Source organism: Archocentrus centrarchus, chromosome 4 (genome assembly GCF_007364275.1).
Source record: "Archocentrus centrarchus isolate MPI-CPG fArcCen1 chromosome 4, fArcCen1, whole genome shotgun sequence".
Classification (NCBI taxonomy): Eukaryota; Metazoa; Chordata; class Actinopteri; order Cichliformes; family Cichlidae; genus Archocentrus; species Archocentrus centrarchus.
In genome coordinates, this window is record NC_044349.1 from 35757064 (window position 1) to 35775042 (window position 17979).

General features: G+C 43.8%; 2 protein-coding genes across 5 annotated transcripts in view; one reads left to right on the top strand and one right to left on the bottom strand.

The window, feature by feature from the left end:
• herc2 (HECT and RLD domain containing E3 ubiquitin protein ligase 2) overlaps positions 1 to 11073 on the bottom strand; it is a 59685-nt gene extending 48612 nt beyond the window's left edge. For 2 of the 4 annotated variants that reach the window (XM_030728429.1, XM_030728426.1), the window contains exons 1-5: positions 10990 to 11073; positions 7622 to 7730; positions 5431 to 5524; positions 5158 to 5289; positions 1639 to 1861 (exon numbers count right to left, since the gene is read on the bottom strand). In XM_030728429.1, the coding sequence (XP_030584289.1) occupies positions 1639 to 1861; positions 5158 to 5289; positions 5431 to 5524; positions 7622 to 7693 (521 nt within the window). In that variant the 5' untranslated portion in view covers positions 7694 to 7730; positions 10990 to 11073. Of the gene's footprint in view, positions 1 to 1638; positions 1862 to 5157; positions 5290 to 5430; positions 5525 to 7621; positions 7731 to 10989 lie in introns of those variants that run through there. The other 2 variants (XM_030728428.1, XM_030728427.1) reach the window with 2 other exon arrangements.
• A 239-nt stretch (positions 11074 to 11312) lies between these two features.
• Positions 11313 to 17717, top strand: nipa1 (NIPA magnesium transporter 1). The gene is made up of 5 exons (XM_030727675.1): positions 11313 to 11493; positions 11569 to 11616; positions 11692 to 11782; positions 15855 to 16012; positions 16422 to 17717. The coding sequence occupies exons 1-5, from the start codon at positions 11313 to 11315 to the stop codon at positions 16922 to 16924; spliced, it is 981 nt and encodes a 326-aa protein (XP_030583535.1). The 3' UTR covers positions 16925 to 17717.
• Positions 17718 to 17979: the final 262 nt, after the last annotated feature.

The following is a 17979-nucleotide window of genomic DNA, read 5'->3' on the forward strand; positions in this document are numbered from 1 at the left end:
CACACCCCCCCGATCGTCCGATCCTGAGGCTTTCAATTAGAAATAAAAGCCAAGTCTGCTTCAAATAAAGGCCACCACTTTCTGGATTTGCGGTAAATAAAAGCCCTGCTCACTAAGTTTAGAGTTTGTCCTACTTTTACTATGCATCCAAGAGGCCTATTGGAGCGTACTTAAGAGGCTTACTCAAAGAAAACACCGTGTGCACTCACACAGTGAGCTGGAGGGTTTAACTCCCAGGTACTGGGATGTACACACCACAGTAAAGGCTGTACAGTACTTCACAGTACTGTATACTCTAACTCTACTCCCCCTTCAAAACAAAATGAGAGCTACGAAACAGGTACAAGGTTACAAGGCTGCTAGCATGGGCTGCTAATGCTAACAACATGCACAACCTGTGCTGAATAGCGAGAAGGTGAAAATGAGGTGATTGCTGGGTGTCACACCCAGGTCACATGTGTGACTTCGCTGGTATTGTGTCTCGACCTCTGCACACACTGTGGATATTCAAATATTTCATACTCGGCAGGCAGTGAGGAAGAATGAAACAGAACCAGCATGTTTAAATTAATTTATGCACGTGTGCAGTCAGTTTGACACACTTCCTGTTAGCTCCACAATAATCCACTTTATATAAACTACTCAGGCCTCTTTGCCACCGATGGGTTCCAGTGCCAGTATTTGAACTGTTCAGCGGTTTTTCCACCACGAACGCGCTCGGTGCTCGGCCAAAAAAATGGGTTCAAGTCAGGCCCCACAAACTAGCTGGTCTCGAACCAAGAACACGTGATGAAAGCAGCAAAACTCTGCCATCTCAATGTAAAGTTTTTTACCACTATTTCACTGCATGGTGTGTATTACAGGAGAAAAGTGATGCGATTTTCACGGCTGCTTTGTATCAGTTCATATCACAGATAAAAGGACACAAAGTGCGTACTTGTCTCTTGCTCTAATCGCTGTCTGTGTTTCCCTCTGTGCTGCACACAGATGCTGCAGTAGTTTGGTTTGGACCGTAAAACGTATTTGCAGTACAACAAAGGGGAGCGTGTTCTCCCACATTTGTGACCTTCGGCTTCAGTGTCCAAACGAGGACCCGCCCACGCTCATACGTAAAGGATCAGTTCACAAAGCGCGGTGGAAACGCAGGCCCGTTCTTAAGCGTTTCGCCGGTTCATTGAAACCGACACCAGCGCTGGCACGAGCACCGGCACCTCGGCGGTGGGAACGTAGTATCAGTCAACTCTGGCACGGACACTTACATGAGTTTATAAACTCATGTCTCCTCCAGCCTCCTCCCCACCTTAGCATTAGATAAGGTGGGGAGCATTAGCATTACTAACTCCACAGACCCCGTGGACCCGTTCACCAGTCCGGTGGGATTTCACAGCTAAAAAGATCAAACCTGTCAAATCTGAAATAAACACCCACTTTTATATCTGTATCTCTCCAACTGTGAAAATATTCATAGTATGAAGTGCAAATTTTGCAGGGCTTCATTAAATATACTAAAGTTATTGTACCAGACAGATCAGCTGATTCTGAGGGGGTCAGAGCTTTTCCATGGAATGACCCAGTTTCCAAATATGCTTCTGTTCTCCAGTGTTTTGTGCACAATAAATAAGGAATAATTTTTTTTACCTCTTGTTGTCAGCAGCTGGCAGTGGTGGACTGGGGGGCGTCTTCCAGCGGACCTTGTACTTCTCCTCCATCATGCTGTGGCTGAGAGAAATAAGATAGCGCTCCAGGATGACGAGGCGCTGGCGCAGGCGTTGAGCAGACAGGGTGCTTTTGGCCATCTGAGCCGAGAGCTTCTGCTGGTCCTCAACCAGAACCATCAGGCAGTCCTTCAGCTCGTTCTCATCTAGACACACAGCGAAGGAGCAAAGAATAACATGCTGAAAATAACTGTGGCATGTCTTTTGTTTATAAACAGAAGCACCCAAATTACAAGAGAGCTGCAGGAGCGAAAAACGGCTGCGTTTGAGTTTTAACATCCACATTTCAGCTGTTTAAAACATTGAGTGTGTTTAGAAAGTCTGTAAACAACAGCACAAAGAAATTATTTTAATTTACTTTTTCCATCCATCCACTTCTGTTCAGGGTCGCGGGGGGCTGGAGCCTATCCCAGCTGACATAGGGCGAGAGGCAGGGTACACCCTGTACAGGTCGCCAGCCTGTCGCAGGGCCAACACAGAGAGACAGACAACGTCCACACTCACGTTCACGCTCACATTCACACCTATGGGCAATTTAGAGTTTCCAATTAACCTAACCCCAGTAAGTGCATGTCTTTGGACTGTGGGAGGAAACCCACGCAGACATGGGGAGAACATGCAAACTCCACAGAGAGAGAGAGGGAGGGGCCTGGGCCAAGGTGGGCTCAAACCCAGACCTTCCAGATGGTATTCTAACTGTGAGGCAGCAGTGCTAACCATCGTGCCACCGTGCCGCCCAATTTACTTTTTAACATTGTTTATTCTTCTGTGATTTTACAAGAAGTATTTAGAAACTTTATTTTTAAAAAAATGCATGCATAAAACAGTGAATTTAACCATCCAGGCCAAGACGTTCAGCATAGGAAAAGAAAGTAAGTCAAACTGTCCTTTGTGACCACCTAAATGTTCCCCTAAAACTCTGCGTTATCATTTGTTAACCACTTTACAATTTACAACATGAAGAAAACATCAATAACATGAAAATAATGTTTTTTCCCATCTTATAACATTCAAACCGTTTTTACCATTCATAAAACATACTCCTGCATTTCAACAATTTCAGCTGCTGTCTGGCATTTAAAATGTTAGCAGCTAAAGAGGTCATCGTATACCTCCTGAGTTTCCCTTCTCTTTAGTCCACTATAGAGCTTTTTTTTTTTTTTTTTTTTTAAGGGCTGCAGTGACACAAAATGGAGTTTCTCTGTCCTCTGCTGCTGAACTGCCTAAAAACAGCCTGTCTGTCAGTTATCCACATCACCATGTGGGATCTGTAGTTCCTGCTCGGCAGCTTGCCTGAATGTCGTGAAGGCTGCTGTCATTCGTGACAGCCATTTTTTTAATCATGTTTTATGTGTTTGCATTATTGAATTTATTTAGCTATTTTGCCCCACAGATCTACTTTATTGTAATATATTCAGCTTATTACAGACTTTTTTGTATTTTGGGGGGAATGAGTTGCCACCCCAAGTGAGAGAAGGAGTTTAAGCATCTTAAAGTCTTGTTCACAGTGGGGGGGATCAGACAGATCAGTTCGGCCTATGCAGTGATGCAGATGCTGATCTGTTGTGATGAAGAGGAGGCTGAGTGCGAAAGTGAAGCTGTGAATTTATTCATCGAGCTACGTTCCTGCCCTCACCTATGGTCACAAGCTGGTGCGTGACTAAACTGAGCATCCACTGAAGGGTGTCTGAGCTCAGCCTTAGAGATAGGGTGAGAAGCTTGGTCACTGAGGAAGGACTCCTCCACACTGAAAGGGGACAGTTGAGGTGTTTCAAGCATGCCCTACCAGGAGGAGGCCCCAGGCAGTGCCAGGACACGCTGGGGAGATTACAACTTTCAGCCGTCTCCTGGACGACTCCTAGGTGAGGCCTGGGAATGCCTAGGTGACCCTCTGGAAGAGGGGAGAGAGAGGTCCCTGCCTAGACTGCTGATCCCAAGACTCAGACCCAGATAAGTGATGGATGGATGGATGGATGGATGGATGGATGGATGGATGGATGGATGGATGGATGGATGGATGGATGGATGGATGGATGGATGGATGGATGGATGGATGGATGGATGGATGGATGGATGGATGGATGGATGGATGATGGATGGATGGATGGATGGATGGATGGATGGATGGATATTAAAACTCATTGTCTAATGACTTATGGTTGACAAGTCATCAGACAACGAGCACATCATGATCCTTTCAGACTCTTTGAACATAATTTACAAAACAAACCTGACTTGAAACTAGCAACTGAGACCACAAACTCATTACGACATCACCGCGCTGTGTGTGGGCTCAGCTTTAACAAACTAGGACCCTACTTCCAACCTTTATATACAGTCTGTGCCTAGGCTTTTTACTTGTATGTTTGAGTGCTACTCAAAAAGAAATAAAATACAGTCACACAATCAAACTTTTTGCCTCACTGAGTTTCATCACAGCAGGTCCTTTGTTCTGATCTGGCTCAAAAGAAAACCTTTTTGTGTCTATGCAGCAGCGATGCAGGGAAGACGAGGTGGGCCAAAATAGCAGGTCTGAACTCCACTTAAGCTTTATGTAAGCTAGACTGGCCTGAGGTTGTATGAGCCACACAGCAGTCAGCTGTGCTCAGCTGTCAGAACAGATATGGATCCCAGTCAGCCTCACTGCTCATTCTGCATTCCCCACAGTTAAAGAAATACCAGATTCACGGGAAGTTATCACATCTTCATTAAATACCCAACAAGGGAAAGAGAGGAAAACTGCAAAGCTCTCACATGTCAACATCCTGACTTCAACACAACAGTTCAGGAAGTTACAACCACACAATGGGAAAGCAGGAAGTATGCTGTTTGAACTTTAAGCATCAGTGACAGAGCATCTGTCCATGCAGTGATCCAGTTACATTCACTGTACACACCAGTCCAACTTCCTGACTCTGTCAATAATAATAATAAAAGAAGAAGAAGAAGAAGAAGAAGAAGAGGGAAGCAACCAAGCAGACAGTAGCAAAATCTTCATCCACTGGCCCCCCATCCTGCTGCTTATCTCCTACAACCATGAACCACCCCACCCAGGCCCACCACTAGTAAACACAAACTGGGTGAGAGACAGTATCCCACCCTGAACTGCGATGTAATCCCAACTAAGATTAAACTCTGCAGGGTAAAAATAACCACTCAGACCAGCAGACTTTAGGTTGTCATTTCAGTTTCCACATCTCACGTGCCAGCAAACCAAGCACACATCAGCAGGGCCTGACAGGCCGATAAACAGTGAGGTGAAATGAGATTCATCTAGTCGACATTTAGGTGTTACGAAACCCTCTGCTGTCAGCGTGGTATTAATTACCCTACTTGGAAACAGAAAGTCGTGAAATGACAGAAGTCACAGCGGGACAACGAGGCTGCAGAAGGAATTATTGCAGCTCACAAACTTTTACACTCATTCAGGCAGTTTTCTCACCTGGCTGTCGCCCCCAGTCCCACGTCTCAATGATGGAGTGATGCACAGATGTCACTGTCTCCTCCTCCTCTTTCTTCTCTTTGTCATTGGGCTCATCCTTCTTCTGAGCTCCAAAACAGTCAGTGCAGTCTTCTAAAAAGAGTCAAAAGAGATTAGGACATTCACCTTCATCCTCAGCAGCAAGGTTAAAGCCCCACTGCCTGCTCCAGTTTCACATATCATCCTCAGACAGCGTGGAAAAGGTGCTTAATGTGCTTAATGTCACAGAAATACCTGGGTGAACTGATTCTTCTCCATTGAATGATATCTCCTCATCTTTTACCATCTCATTCCACATCTCACTCAGACCCTCTGCAGAGAAAGCCCGCTGCCAAAAGATGAAGTAAAACACAATCAGTGCAAAACAGATTCAAAAGAGCAACTTTAATGCTGAGTAATTAAAGTGCTTCAGGCGTCTTCCTTCACAAATAAACAAACACGCAGGTAACATATGTATGGAGAAATATTTAGCAGCACCTCGAAGAAGTTTTAACCACAGAAAAAGGAAAAAGCACTGAAATAATTTACCTGAAAATAACAGTTTCTCTTTACCAAACTGCATCAATTTCTGTCCAATCAGATAGCTCAGACTGATTCTGCTTACATGTCTGTAGTCAATTCTGCACAGACATATTTCCATCACATTATCAGCGCACAGCAGCGATTATGGATCCACTGTGATCAAACAAAGAGTTACACACTGAACAATTTTTCACCCATCTAAGACAACGGCACAACCAATTTCCTACTGGATAATCCTTTGCTCTCATATAAAAAACTCAACTGCTGCTAACCATTTAGTGATGGCCCTTCCTGTCTTGTGCTTCACTGCAGCTGATGATGGGAGCCCTGGTTCTATTCTGGATCTTATGGTTCATGTGTCTCCACAACAAGCAGAACCAAGACTATCAAACTGCAGCTGAGGCTGGAGTAACCCCAGTCTGTCCATGAGATGAGAAACTCAGAGAAGAGACAGCTGCCGTTTGCTCCATTATTTACTGTCACAGAGTACAGATTGTGTTTTTTATTACAGTATTTAATACTGGCCCCCCACCCAAGCGTCAGCTTTTGTTGATCTTTGGAGGTTTGTTTAGTTTTCTTTTTAGGATCTTTTTAGGCTGGATCGAGACGGTTCGAGCCGTATTTTACCCTTTTTTTTTTTTTTTTTTTTAAATAATCAGGTCATTCTACGTCATTGTCTGCATTTTTTTCCTCGGTAGATGTTCAAACTTCAGAGCGTACACGGATCCCTTCATCATGACGGGTGGCTGAAACTCCTCTGTACGGCCTTCATAACTCACGAGTACAAGAATAGCTGTTTTATCTCTGAGCATCAACTGATTCAAGAATACAACTGCTGAAAAAACACATCTGTGTGTCATCCTCTTAGTGCTACAACACACACATGACACCGTTTTGCTCAGAGAGACTCACAAGCTGACAGCCAAATGTTGCTTTGATGTGAACGACGTGAGCTCACAGACTGAGCAGACCTGCAATACTGCACTCCCTTCAGTGCTGGAGAAAGTTTTAATGATGGAAAACATGATATCCTGCTTTAAATCAAGCTCTGATTGGACAGCATGAGTTAATTTCAAAGTCCAGAGTCGACACCGCAGCCTGTTAGGTTCATCCTGTTTTCACTGAAAGAACTCAATTACTATCAACAAGGGTCTGTTTGCACAACACAGACATTTTTAAAGAAATAGCTTTTCTGTTGATGGACTTTATTATAGGCTGAAGAAGAAAAACAATGACATCTGATGCAGCTTTCAGGCCAAAGACTGCAGATCTGTAATCAGGGCCTCATGTGGATGCCTAAAACCTCCCTGTTTAACCAGTCCACACCTAAATTATTAGAATGAACTAAACTGAGTGTAAAAAAGCATTTAGATAATTCAAATCCTAATATAAACAATATTTTAGTTACATAACTTAAATATTAAAGCTGCAAGCAGCGACGACGGGGACCCACGCACCTTTGTGCACCTTGCTGCAGATGTTTGCAGGCTGAGATTCTTATCAAAAGTCAAGTTTGAGGCAGATGAGACAATGAACACTTCCTTTTTAAATAATAATACTAACATAGCAATTCCACTATTCGATGCTCAAGCCCTAAAAAATAAAAGTGTAAAGCAAACATTTTTCGTTTTAGTCACAACCGACCTCAGGAGGCTCTGCTGCAGATGTTTACTGTCTGTATTACTGTCATGACTCTTTTACTGTTTTGAACCTCTGAAAATTGCCCAGACAAACACCAAGAAAGAAAAACTGAAACTAACAATGAACATTTTTTTAAGAATAAAAACTAAACTGAAATGACTCTGGAAATGAAGTGAAATCAAACTGAACTGAAAACCAAAGATTTCAAAAGATAAAACTATCATATTCTATTCATATTATTACCACCTCCTCGTGTACATACCTGCAGGTCTATCTTCAGCCATTTGTCATGAAATCTCAGCTGAGCGTCGAGGGTAAAAGACGGAGAAGGCATCTTCCCCTCTCCTCTTTGGGCTGCAAACGCAGCCAACCTGCAAGAAAAGCACATGACAAGCTGTGTTATAATAAAATAAAGTCTCTGCGAGCTGGAATCTGCTAATAATGACGATTTAAGTGTATCAAGGGCTGAGCCTTATGACCATCAACTAAAACACTTCCCAGGTTTGTTTCAAGTTTCCCTTCACATGCTAAGTGGCAGCTACCCAACCTGCTTTTTTACTTATTTTTTTTTTTTATTTACACCAGCTGATGGTGCTGGCAGTTCTACTGTCTGGAGCATCTGCAGAGGAGATGAGGAGGTTTCAGAGCTGGAGCTCAGTGGAGAGCTAAAAGGTGACAAATATAACCCATCTCTTCCAGTGATCGTCATTTTTAATGTGAGGTCTTAGGACGATTAGATGGACGAGCTCAGCAAGCTGATGAAAACCCAGAAGGAACACAGTGAGAGCAGTTTAATGTCCTTCAAGGAGATCTTCCTAGACCGTACTGAGGTACTGGCGAGGTTCACTGCTATCAAGCGAGCGCGGCTATTAGCACTAGCAAGCAGTTGTCTGATATCCAGGGGGGACAACCCCCCACCCTCCGGTCGTCCCCTGTGAATTCCGTCTACTTCCCTGCACCCCCATCCTCACTGCACCACAGTGGGAATCTCTTAGGTATCAAACTGATTTTAATTTTAAATAATTACTTTTAAAGCCTGCTTACAGATTTAGTCAGACTGTATGAACCTCAGGTCAGGCCCTCCGAACTGCTACTAAAGCTCGCCTCATTACAAAAATTAAATCACTGTTTTCTGTTAGCAGAGTTACTGAGGTAAGCAAAGTCGAGATCTACTTTAAATCACTACCATCACACAAAGGCTTTTTGGAATAAAACTGTTTATTCTTCTTTCAGTTGCTCCCTTTAAGGGTCACCATATCGGATCATCTGCCTCCATCTCTCCCTATCCCAGCATCCTCCTCCGTCAAACCAACCCTCTGCATGTCCTCCATCACTACATCCATGAACCTTCTCTGAGGTCTTCCTCTTTTCCTCCTGCCTGGCAGCTCCATCTTCATCATCCTTTGTCCAGTATATCCACTATCCCTCCTCTGCACATGTCCAAATTATCTCAGCCTCGCCTCTCTGACTCTGAGCTGTCCCTCTGATGCACTCATTTCTACTCTTGTCCATCCTGGTCACTCCCAATGAAGAGCTTAACATCCTCACCTCAGCCTCCTGTCTTTTTGTAAGTGCCACTCTCTCCAAACCACACGTCATAGCAGGGTCATATACTACAAAGCGAGTTCAACATACTGAGGGTATCGTTCTGTGTTACCCTAACACTGGCAATCAGGATAAAGGTAACACAAAGCTGGTTATCAACTAAGTTAACCCAGGGTTTCCCCCACGCATTCAGACGAAAGGGGTGGTGTTGGTGGCATCTAACCAATCTGAAAGGGGAGTTTCACAGGTCACATGACTTTTCTTCCACAGAAAATGATCCCTATGAGTGCCACCTACTACTGAGACATAATCAAATGGTTATCAAATAAAAATCTAAAGAACATAAAAATACATAAGTAAATGCAACACTGTTGTAAAAAAAAAAAAAAAAAGGCCAATGGATTAATACCAGAGCAAATCAATCTGTCATTTAGTGCACAGAGCAGTAAAATAAACAAATTAATTCTAGTTAAATTATTTTATTGCTGAGCGCAGTCAGTGCAGCTGGTTATTTATAAGGTGATGGCTGCATATGAGAGCTCTGAATCTTTAAACTGGATGCACTGAAACATTAAAGCTTACCGTCCCACAGCCTGATAAAAAGGAGACATGGAAATCACTTCAGTTTCTCAGCAGAGTGAAACTGACTTCATTGCACAGGTATTCTTGGTGTGCGTTCTGTGTTCTCGTAGCTGCGATTCCAGTACCGTAACAGAGAAGAAATGAACCACCTCTGTAGTACAGAAACCCAGGGTTAACCATGAAGTTACCTGGCTAAGCCAAAATCCTGCTTCGTAGTTTAGGGTCCTGCTTTCACCACCATCTTGATTTCTGTCACAAATCACCCAACTCGCATCTCCACCAACTCCACCCTGCCTGCACTCTCATCTTCACCTATTTTGTGCGCTGTCCTTTGTTTATTGAGTTATATGTTTAATGTTGTTTTATTTAGTTTAAGGTCACATTAGTAAAACTGTTCAGATTTCATGCAGGTGTGTTTCTGTGTTTACTTCGCTTCTTGATTCTGATCTATGTTAATGTGCTCTGTAAAGCAAAGTAAACATATGTTTGGAAAAGCACTATGTAAATAAGGTTTTACCATTATTATTATTATTATTGAGGCTCCATACTGTAGTGGTTTATATATTTGCCAAACAAGGCCCCTGGACGATGTCAGGAAGGGCATCCAGCATAAAAACCTGCCAAATCAAACATGCAGAGCGACCTGCTGTGAATAAGGAAGCAGCTTCATCATTACCATCAATAAGCTCTGTACTGTGGTATATTTAGGTATATTTCTTCACTTATTTTCTATTTATTTTTGCATGCTGCCTTTATTCTGCTGTCATTGAGCTCTGCTGTTACAGGCTGGGTTTTGGCTGCTATGACACAGAAAGGTTCACATCCCAACCAGTATGCTGGTTTACTATTTTAATATCCCAAATTTGGAGATAAGAAAACTTAAACCCAGTGAGGGAAAATCTTCATTACCAACTGAAATGAACACACATGAAAACAAACGGGAAACATGAACCGGAATAATTAATGGCAGATGATGCATAAACATGAAATTAGGTAGTGGGTGAAGCTTTACGACATGACTGCGCCTCCGCTGTAACAGAGACAGTTACATATGTAACTCCGAGCACAAAAATAAGGCGGTTATGACCGGAATGAGGTTAAATAACACAAAGATGATTATGATTTGGGGCCAGAGATGTTTCAGCTGCTGGGAGGAAACCCTCAGATTGTAGCATTGCCAGCTAGCAGAGGCACTGATAACCTTGATGATTGGTGCCTGCTTCCCACCCATGATACCGGACAGCAGCGCGATACCAACCCGCACTGACACAGCATCACTACGATCACAAATCCTAACAGCCCCTGCCTTAGCTCTGCGCTAAAGCTAGTCGCCTAGCCTACTAGCTTGCTAAAGCTAGTCCGTGCTAAGAAGCTCACATCCCGCAGGCGCCGAGAAACGAGCCGCTGTGAGCTGACACCGAACCGAGCAACCCACGGCGGGTCACGGAGCTCAGTAACACAGGGAGGAACATGTCAGCTTCCAGTACAAATGCTGTAAATTACCTGCGGTTTCTTCTCGCACTGCTCTCGACCTCAGCTGCTCTGCTGCATTACCGAGACCTTTCTAATGGGCTTGATTGACAGGTCGCGGACTGGGGCACGAGGCATGGAAACAAATTACGCAGGTTTCACTGCCAGCCTCAATTCGATTAATTTGCATCACCACAGCCTGCCCGAGGGCGGGGTTTATGGCACGAGGCAGCATTGGTGAATAAAGATTTCAGTGCGGCCGCCCGCGCAGGCTTGATGGTGTTATAAAATGAACGCTACTTTCATACTCGAGGCGGGACATAGGAGGGGCGGGGTAGGCCTGGCGTGAAGGCCAAATGTCCGCTGGGTGTCGCTGTGGCTCAGGGAAACGGGAAGTAAATGGAACGGCAGTAATGGCTTCTGGTTCGGGATTTCCGCCAGTTTATCTGGGAATAGCCATAGCCGTAATATCAAGCTTCATTAATGGGTCCACATTTGTCCTGCAGAAAAAGGGGATACTACGCTCCCGCCACAAAGGTAAAGCACAGAAAGGGTGAAAAGTGTCTGTTTGTGGAAGAAAGAGGCTGACTGAATGTTGATGTGCTCCGACAGGAAGAGCGTACCTGACGGACGCGGTGTGGTGGAGCGGCACGCTGTGCAGTGAGTATGTTTGTAGGCTCACTGTGTTATTGGGAGAGTCACACTCCTCACACGCCTGTCTGTGACTCTCTGCAGTGATTGTGGGTCAGGTTGGGAATTTCCTGGCATATAATGCGGCCCCTGCGGTGGTAGTCGCTCCTCTGGGAGCCCTGGGAGTGCTGTTTGGGTGAGTTCAGTCTAGTTTCTTCAGCAGTCAACTTGACAGGGAAATCATTTCCGCTCATCATGGGCATGGATGTCAGGCTAATTTGGGGCATTTGATGGTTTTTTGATTTAGTCTGGGTTTGCCTGTACCTGCTGCCAAAAGAGATACAGTACCTGTATCCTCAACGTCATTTTAAAAATACATTTTTTTCTTTAAATTTAACCAGGTGCTTAAAGCATGGCCCTTTTTTTTTTTCTTTTTTTTTTTTTAATTTGAGCCCCAGATGCTGTTAAACTTGCTGCAGTCAGTCTTATCTGGATTTAGTGAAAGTTAGAGTCCAATCAGGACCTTTTGAATGACCAGTAATCAGATTTTAAGTTTGTCTATTGTAAGAGCCCAAACTGTACTGCTGAATATACACTGCTCGAAAAAATAAAGGGAACACTCAAATAACACATCCTAGATCTGAATGAATGAAATATTCTCATTGAATACTTTGTTCTGTACAACAAAATCACACAAAAATCATCAGTGGAAATCAAATTTATTAACCAATGGAGGCCTGGATTTGGAGTCACACACAAAATTAAAGTGGAAAAACACACTACAGGCTGATCCAACTTTGATGTAATGTCCTTAAAACAAGTCAAAATTAGGCTCAATATTGTGTGTGGCCTCCACGTGCCTGTATGACCTCTCTACAACACCTGGGCATGCTCCTGATGAGGTGGTGGATGGTCTCCTGAGGGATCTCCTCCCAGACCTGGACTAAAGCAGCTGCCAACTCTTGGACAGTCTGTGGTGCAATGTGACGTTGGTGGATGGAGTGGGACGTGATGTCCCAGATGTGCTCAATCGGATTCAGGTCTGGGGAACGGGCGGGCCAGTCCATAGCTTCAATGCCTTCATCTTGCAGGAACTGCTGACACACTCCAGCCACATGAGGTCTAGCATTGTCCTGCATTAGGAGGAACCCAGGGCCAACCGCACCAGCATATGGTCTCACAAGGGGTCTGAGGATCTCATCTCGGTACCTAATGGCAGTCATGCTACCTCTGGCAAGCACATGGAGGGCTGTGCGGGCCTCCAAAGAAATGCCACCCCACACGATTACTGACCCACTGCCAAACCGGTCATGCTGAAGGATGTTGCAGGCAGCAGATCGCTCTCCACGGCGTCTCCAGACTCTGTCACATGTGCTCAGTGTGAACCTGCTTTCATCTGTGAAGAGCACAGGGCGCCAGTGGTGAATTTGCCAATCCTGGTGTTCCCTGGCAAATGCCAAGCGTCCTGCACGGTGTTGGGCTGTGAGCACAACCCCCATCTGTGGACGTCATACCATCCTCATGGAGTCGGTTTGTAACCGTTTGTGCAGACACATGCACGTGTGTGGCCTGCTGGAAGTCATTTTGCAGGGCTCTGGGAGGTAGCGGTCCTGCTGCTGGGTTGTTGCCCTCCTACGGCCTCCTCCACGTCTCCTGGTGTACTGGCCTCTCTCCTGGTTGTGCCTCCAGTCTCTGGACACTACGCTGACAGACACAGCAAACCTTCTTGCCACAGCTCGCATCGATGTGCCATCCTGGATGAGCTGCACTACCTGAGCCACTTGTGTGGGTTGTAGAGTCTGTCTCATGCTACCATGAGTGTGAAAGCTAGTAATGCTCCCTCTGACACCGAGGCTTCGAAACACGCTTCGAACTCCATAGGTCAGGTCTTGTGAAGCAGTGGGCCGGAGCTTGTTTCAGTTGACGTCACTGATGACGTCCGAACCACTTCACTGCTTCATTCAGACTGAATCAGCTGACTGGTTTGATTTCACAGGAGGAGCTTTGAAACTTTGGCACAATACTCAGAGTATTTAAGACGCCGTTTCACGCCCTGTACCAAACCTGCTGTGCGTCAGTGATGTCTGGTTTGTGTGAATTTCAGACTTTCAATAAGAGAGCCATCTCATTTTTCCTAAGTATGGGAATATTTTGATTTGGTGCCACCGAACAAGGTAAAATCATTTCAGCGTGTCCATCCATCCATTTCTTTCCAATTATATTGGAAACTTGTGCAGGTAGGACGAGCATGAAAAAGAAAAATGTTGATGCTTAAACCACATCAATAGCCCAAAAATATAATGAGGTTACAGCCAATTAATCTCTCCGATCTCTGTCGCCAGGCAAAGAAATCTGGCGTTGACATCGGAGCATTCCGGTTATTAATAAACTACTTTATGATCAACAAGACACGATGACACTAAGTCATAATTTAAAACATAAAATTATGCATCCACCTTTAAATTGGTGACCAAATGTGCGACTAGCGGCCAGCGACGTTACACTTGTCGAAAAAGCAAACAGGTGAGCTCGAACAACGTCACTGGCTGAAGATGCAGTGATCACAACACACCTATTCAGTGGTTATTCAAATATAATACTCATAGTGCCACATCATTCAAGAGGTGCTTTTCTTTCTCCCTTTCTTGCTTCCTGGTCACACCAGCTTCTTCTGTTCCGTGTGAAAGGATGTTCTCAAAGGCTGGGAAGCTGTCCCTGAAAAGAGAAACCAGTGAAGCCCATCTACTGTGGAAAAATTATTCCTGAGTAATAAACAGGCGCATAAGCACACATTTCCTGCACAGCAAGCACAATAACAAAGGAAATAACTGTACACCAAAAAAAGAGGGGGAATCATATCAACTCATTATTATTGAACATCTTCCCAGTATGTAATTTAGAATCAATGACAAACCAAACCATTTTCCAAATGTATTTATTATATTTTTTTTATCATTTCATAGATGGAATTACTCAGGCAGATGATTTTTACATATGGGATACAAAGAACAAACACATAAAACACAGTTGGATTGCAGGTCATTTGAGGAACTGAAACATGAAAGGTGCGTCACACCTGCAGGGCTTCGTTTGGCTGTGCAACAACCATTGTGGCCAGCAGATGTCACCCAAGAGCCTTCGAGTAGCGAACCAATTTTTGGCACAATGGTTCAAAAAGGTTCAGAGCTTCAGAAAGCCTCGTTTTGCCATCACTAGTGAAAGCACCACCAACATTCAAAAGTGACCAAAACATCAGCCAGAAAGCATAGGTACTGAGAAGGGGTCTGTGGCCCCCACCTGCAGAACCACTCCTTTATTGAGTGTGTCTTGCTAATTGCCAATAATTTCCACCTGTTGTCTATTCCATTTGCACAACAGCATGTGAAATTGATTGTCAATCAGTGTTGCTTCCTTAGTGGACAGTTTGATTTCACAGAGGTTTGATTTACTTGGAGTTATATCATGTTGTTTAAGTGTTCCCTTTATTTTTTTGAGCAGTGTACATCTGTATCATCAGAATAGTAATGAATAAAGCAGTTACTGAGTGAGTACAAAGTGAACAGGATGGGGCCGAGTAGCAAGCCCTGTGGATCCCCTTCTGTGGCATTAATGACTGTCCACGACTTTTGTTGGAGTTTAATTTATTAGCTGTGTATAGTTATCATCAACAAGAAAAGTAAGAATTTTTTGCTTGTTTGTTTTGGGGAAAATGTAAATAGTTTTTGAAGTATGTCAGTTATCATCCGTATTTATTTTTGTCCAGTGATTTTTCTGGACTTAGGAAAACAAATCTTAAAAGAGAGAAATCCTGTATTCTGATAGCAGTGTTAGTGCTACTTAGACCTGAGGAGGTTAAACACTTCCTCGTGTTGTCTGTTCCACTGTTTCTGTTGTACTTTAATGTGAAAAAGAGAGAAATCCTTATCTCTGGTACACCTGCCCATCTGACAGGTGTGTTCCCTGAAGCTGTAAATCTTGCTTAATTGTTGATCTTTTTATTTTTAAATGAAAATCACACCTGTCAGCCAGTGCCAGTGTATTTAAATCATAGAAACTTATGAAGCTGGATTACAGATGTAAGTGCATAAAGCTGATGGGATGCTGATGGGAGTCAACATTATGATTCTGGTTTATGGCCGTAGTCTCAGTGAAGTGGTTTAACTTGACTGTGCTGCTGCGTCATTTAAACTCCAATAAGCACAAGAGATGAAATCATTTAAATACTATAATGTCTTGAACACGTGATAGCATGTGCTTGTGTGCTGCAGGGCTGTGCTGGCTTCTTGGATCTTAAACGAGCATTTAAATATTCTGGGGAAGCTCGGCTCTGTTTTATGCTGCTGTGGCTCCGTGGTGCTCATCATCCACGCCCCGAAAGCAGAGGCAACGTCGAGGCTTGAGTTGGAGAAGAGGCTCCTCGACCCAGGTGAGCTTTTTATTTGCCATTTCCTTCACACAGATATGCATTATGCACTTATTCAGTCTTTGCATTTTAAACCAGCAGTACATATAAAGTCCACAAAGCAGTGACTGAACAGGTTCAGTGTACCCAGACTGCATTTGTCTCCCCACCAAAAGGAAGGGAAAAAAATCAGCAAACTCCTTCACACCTATAACCCTCAGAAAGATGCTTGTTTTTTATGTATATGTCAGCATTATCTCACAATTAACTCTTCTTTTATTCCGTCTTTTAGCAAGCTTACACTCCTTTACAAAGTAAAAAGAACCACAGTCAGTGTGCAATCAGCTTCTCCTGATTTAACACTTTTTCTCTGCTTTAATCTCTCCTCTAAAATAAGAAGAACTCACTCGGCATTTCCCTTCTTGTCCTGCAGTGTTTGTCACCTACGCCCTCACGGTGGTCCTGCTGCTGCTCGTTCTCATCGTGTGGGTCGCTCCGGCTCGTGGCACATCAAACATCATGGTGTACGTCGCCATATGTTCCCTGCTGGGAAGCTTCACAGTCCCGAGCAGCAAAGGCCTCGGTTTGGTGGTCCCTGACGCGTTCGGCGAGGGGCCGTCGAGCGGCAGAGCCCGGGTGCTCTTCCTGGGCTTGCTGGGCACGCTGGCCATCAGCATCCTCACACAGTTCTTCTTCATCAACAAGGCACTGGAGCGTTTCAGCTCCAACATATTTGAAGCGATTTACTACGTGACATTCACGTCCACCGTGATTTTTGCTTCTGCTCTTCTCTTTAAGGAGTGGACCACGCTGACTGTAACAGACAGCCTCGCCATGCTCTGTGGTTTAACCACGGTGTGTGTCGGCGTCATTTTACTCCGCATTTCCCAGGAGGCGTTAATTATGTGGAAGAAGAAAGAGGGAAAGTCGGAGTGATTCAGATGCCTTTTAGTCCTTCACATGATTGTGTGCCAAACTCAGCTTCCTGTAACAGATTTGACTTGATTTATAAAGTCCTATCTGCAGTTTGAAGGACCAAAACTAAATAATATTTATGAGTTTATCCTAAGAGAATTAAATTTTTTTTTTTTAATGGTTTTCTCTGTGTTTCTGATACCTGTACTGTTTCCTTTATCTGTGACTAAATGACTTTGAACTAACTCTGACCAGACATCTGGTTTGGAGATGTGGATGATGATGATGATGATGATGATGATGATGATAATAATAATAATGAAGGTCTTGTGCAGAAACACTGAAAATGCAGGTCCCTGCAGCAGGAAGTCTTTCTGCTCTCAGTCCATTGATTGTGATTCACTCTAAAATATCAGCACACCTGCAGACCAATCTGTGTTTAAAAAAACAAACAGAAGTTGGAGGAGAAATAGACAAAATCATGGCAAGAAACATTTTCACGATTAAAAATCTCACAAGAACACTACTTGAAGGTTATCGTGGATCTCATTTCAAAGTCAAACATGAGTTCATTTGTCACTGTTGTGTAAATAACTGCTTCATTTCCTCCGGAGTCCCGGCCACGAGGCTTTTAAAAGCCGTCTCGGTTTTTAGATGTTCAGGGTGCCTGTAAATTATTCAGAGTAACTCCAGAAGCTGGCTCTTCAGCTGTGTGGAGGATTTGTATCATCAGTGGCTCTCTGCAGAGGAGAGATTTGTAAGGCTGATACCAAATGTACTGCTGCTCTCCTGTGGCCACTTGCTGTTTACATGAATAAATTAAAACTTGAATAAATGAATTAATGTTCTGCTTTCATGCCTGGTTATTTATATGAGTCATTCCCCCTGGGATTACTGACTCACTGACTCACAAACCAAACATACCAGCATAAGTTATTTTTCTCCTTCAGAAACTTGCTATGAGTGTGTAATTAATATTAGTTGGACTATAGAGTCGTCATTATAAAGCCATCTGTTGTTGAGACATGAGCGCTATGTTTGGTTCTGAGATTAATACTTTTAAATCAAGCAAGTTC

What these genes read in the sequence shown, in the direction of transcription:
- nipa1 (XM_030727675.1), top strand. Translation starts at nt 11,313, where the DNA reads ATGTCCGCTGGGTGTCGCTGTGGCTCAGGGAAACGGGAAGTAAATGGA. An exon ending in GTGGAGCGGCACGCTGTGCA is followed by an intron (nt 11,617 to 11,691) that starts GTGAGTATGTTT and finishes GACTCTCTGCAG; the next exon opens with TGATTGTGGGTCAGGTTGGG. An exon ending in GAAGAGGCTCCTCGACCCAG is followed by an intron (nt 16,013 to 16,421) that starts GTGAGCTTTTTA and finishes CTTGTCCTGCAG; the next exon opens with TGTTTGTCACCTACGCCCTC.